This window comes from Centruroides vittatus, unplaced genomic scaffold (assembly GCF_030686945.1).
Source record: "Centruroides vittatus isolate TY-2023 unplaced genomic scaffold, ASM3068694v2 contig_392, whole genome shotgun sequence".
NCBI classification, from domain to species: Eukaryota; Metazoa; Arthropoda; class Arachnida; order Scorpiones; family Buthidae; genus Centruroides; species Centruroides vittatus.
The window spans coordinates 1,570,193-1,573,521 of record NW_027122208.1 but is presented as its reverse complement, the minus strand read 5'-3'; the positions used below and the strand labels follow the sequence as shown (position 1 = coordinate 1,573,521).

The 3,329-nt window shown below is 41.5% G+C and overlaps 1 protein-coding gene across 1 annotated transcript; it reads left to right on the top strand.

The window, feature by feature from the left end:
• The first annotated feature begins 1,084 nt into the window (after nt 1–1,084).
• On the top strand, nt 1,085–3,043 carry Pink1 (PTEN-induced putative kinase 1). Its single transcript, XM_067271146.1, has one exon. The coding sequence runs from the start codon at nt 1,173–1,175 to the stop codon at nt 2,874–2,876; it is 1,704 nt and encodes a 567-aa protein (XP_067127247.1). The 5' UTR covers nt 1,085–1,172; the 3' UTR covers nt 2,877–3,043.
• The last annotated feature ends 286 nt before the right edge of the window (nt 3,044–3,329 follow it).

Sequence of the window (3,329 nt, the reverse complement as noted above, 5' to 3'; positions counted from 1 at the left end):
AAGCGGCACAATTCAAGCTTCGAACGAGACGGTTGGGACCTTATCAAAGTCGGTTAATGTTACCTATAGTTCCAAGATGGCGGCTCGTCTCCGATTCCAGCAAATAGAAGAGAAACAGTGGGGACGTACGTTCTAACCTAACCTAACCTATTCTAATAAATTACCATAATTATTAGCAACTAAATTATTAGAATAGGTTAGGTTAGGTTAGAACGTGCGTCCCCACTGTTTCCTTGCTGGAATCAGACGAGCCGCCATCTTGGAACCACAGGTAACATTAACCTCAAAGTCAAAGGAACCATACCGGTACGAGCGACGGCTCCCGAAATCGGCTCGTGCCACATTGCAAGTCACTAACACCGTGGCGTTTAAGTATTTAGCCCACTCGACGTTATAGTTTCGGGGGACGTGGGGGCTCGGCAGCCACCCGGGCGCCGAGCACCGAAGTGCCCGAGTACGTTCGGACTGACCTTTGGAGGCGGACATCTCGGAAGGGTCACTTGTACAGGTGTAGTTCCTTTGACATTTTTGCTGGTATAGGGGTCTACAATTCTCGGGGGATGCGAAATCTCTCATTCACATCTTGAATTTTACTAAATAAACAATATAAATCAAATAGATACTATAGGTAATTTACGTTATAAAGGGAAGGGTAAAACTGAGCCAAACTAATTCGTTTTTGGCTCCTCGCTCATACTCACGTGGAGATGTCGACTCGGTTTTCCCCGAATTTTCCCTAAACTTAAAAATTTTATTCAATACGTAATTAAGTATAATTTTTAACCTAAAATATTTTTTAAAAGCGCTTATATATGTCATCCGCTATTTTTATTAAGAAAATTAATTATGTTTTTACTATTTTATTCTTCGTATTTAGCGAAATTTTTCCAAGTAAAATTTTACCCAACGTAATTTTTATATTTATTTATTAACTTACTAATTATCTAATAAGTTAGTAAGTTAATAAAATATTAAGAAATGTCTTTATTTTTAACTTACGGGATTTGAAACTTCCATCGCATCACATGACCTTTAAAGGTCCTCGTGACCCGCTCGACCAATCGGACGGGATATCTGTGCTCCTTCGTAGTCTGTATTCCACCATGTTGACAAGAGATAAATTTGCGCTTCGACGATAAGAAAAGCGGGAATAACTGGACAAAAACTCCAAAATGACAATAATTCGTTGGCTTCGCTACGCGCAAAAAACTCGACCAAGTTGGAATTCTTACGTAAAGGAGACGATCGCCAATGGGCGCGTGCTGTTACGTACTCTGTTTAGACTCGATCCAAAATATTCGGCAAGAAACAAATTGCTTGTGGTCCAGAAATCGCCAGGAAACGGAGGGGCTTTTGGGAAAATAATCGCCTTTAAACAGTCCCTCGTACAACAGATTATAACAAGATGTGCTTCCAATTCGTTTGCTGCAGTTTTAAGAAGAAATGCTGTAAAAGAGTTGATGTGTGCTAACGGAATGAGAGTTCCCATTTTCTGTTTTATTGGACTGTCCCTTGCCCGAGGCCCTTCGCTGCTGACCGAAAAACAAGAACTCGAAGCCGTCCCTAGGGAAATTAGAAATGTCCTTTCTAATTACGTGCCTTCCGTCGTACTCTCCGATTGCGGTTTCTCGGGTAGTTTTGGCGACTTCGAAATCGGAAACGTGCTGGCTAAAGGATGCAATGCGGTGGTACACGCCGCGCGTCTGAAGGGTTCCGTTTCCGAAGCTCCCGTCGAATCGACGGATCCTCGGACTCGTGCCGCTCTGCCCGTCGGATCCCTGGGACCTTACGACGTTGCCGTCAAGATGATGTTCAATTACGACGCGGAGTCGAATGCCGTCGCCGTCTGGAAGGCCATGAATAAGGAAACGATACCCGCCAGAGGCGGAACGTTTGGCAAAAACGTATCTACGACGATAGACGGAGAGCAGAAAAAATTGCCTCCCCACGCCAATATAGTGGAAATGTATTTCGCTTTTGCGGACGAATTTCCGCTACTGCCTAAAGCCATGGAATTATTTCCGGACGCCCTTCCTTTTAAATTGAATAAAAATGGATTGGGCCGGAACATGACGCTCTTTCTGGTCATGAAGCGTTACCACTGCACTCTTCTCGAATATTTAGACGGACACAAACCTACGCTGCATACCTCTCTGTTGCTGTTGACTCAGTTGTTGGAAGGAGTTTGCCATCTCGTTCGGCATCAAATAGCTCACAGAGATCTCAAGTTGGATAACGTATTGCTCGATCTCGCTCGGGGACTGGCCAATCCCCATTTGGTAATTACGGACTTCGGGTGTTGCTTTTCCGGAGAGAGTCTACGGATGCCCTATTATTCGGACGAAATATGTAAAGGCGGAAACGTAGCTTTGATGGCACCGGAAGTGATAACGGCGAAACCCGGTTTTTTCTCTTCCGTCGATTATTCGAGAGCGGATTTGTGGACCGTGGGAACGTTGGCGTACGACATTTTCGGCGGTAAAAATCCGTTTTATTCCGATTCCGACAAACAGATAAAAAATTACTCTTACGACGAGAAAGATCTTCCGCCTTTACCCGGACACGTTCCTTCTCCGCTTAAGAAATTAATTAAAGACATTTTGAAGAGAGACTTTCGCCAAAGACCCAGTCCGACCTTAGCCGCCACCGTCTGTCAACTTTTAATTTTAACGCCGCCTTGCCGGATTACGCAGTACGATCCGAACGACCATCGAAAAGTCCTCGAATGGCTGGTCGGCACCGCGGGAATCACAATATGTCGAGCCGGTCGGAACGGACTACGGAGACCCGTCGAACAACAATTGCACGTCACCTTCTTTTCTCGTTTTCGGTTATCCGAAGTTCTAGAAGCACTAGAATATATTTCTTCGGATTGAATCCGTAATTATTTTTATATTTTATTGCGTTTCCATTGTTGTTTTTAGAATTAAAAATTTTTTAACACCAGAAATAGTGAATATTAAACATCTAGAATTTTCACAGTATTGTGTGAAACAATAGTTAATAGTTGTATATTTAATAAAGTGTAGTTTGGTAATTTCAATGTGTTTGATTTTAAAAATATTCTGGAAAATTTTTGAGATTTTTAACGACGCACTTAGACGAGGAAACGAAAATGTGCCAATTGCAAAATATATTTAATTTCACGCGATCGTTAAGTATAATTATAAAATTTAAAACTAACTTTTTAAATAAAAAATAATTTTATAGATTTAAGAATTTATTGAATACTTCAAAAATAAAGTATTGGAGTTCTTAAGAATATATTTTTATAGTTACCGTTTTAATTTAATATTTTGAGTGACGAACATCACAAATGTATAAACAGA

What these genes read in the sequence shown, in the direction of transcription:
- Pink1 (XM_067271146.1), top strand. Translation starts at nt 1,173, where the DNA reads ATGACAATAATTCGTTGGCTTCGCTACGCGCAAAAAACTCGACCAAGT.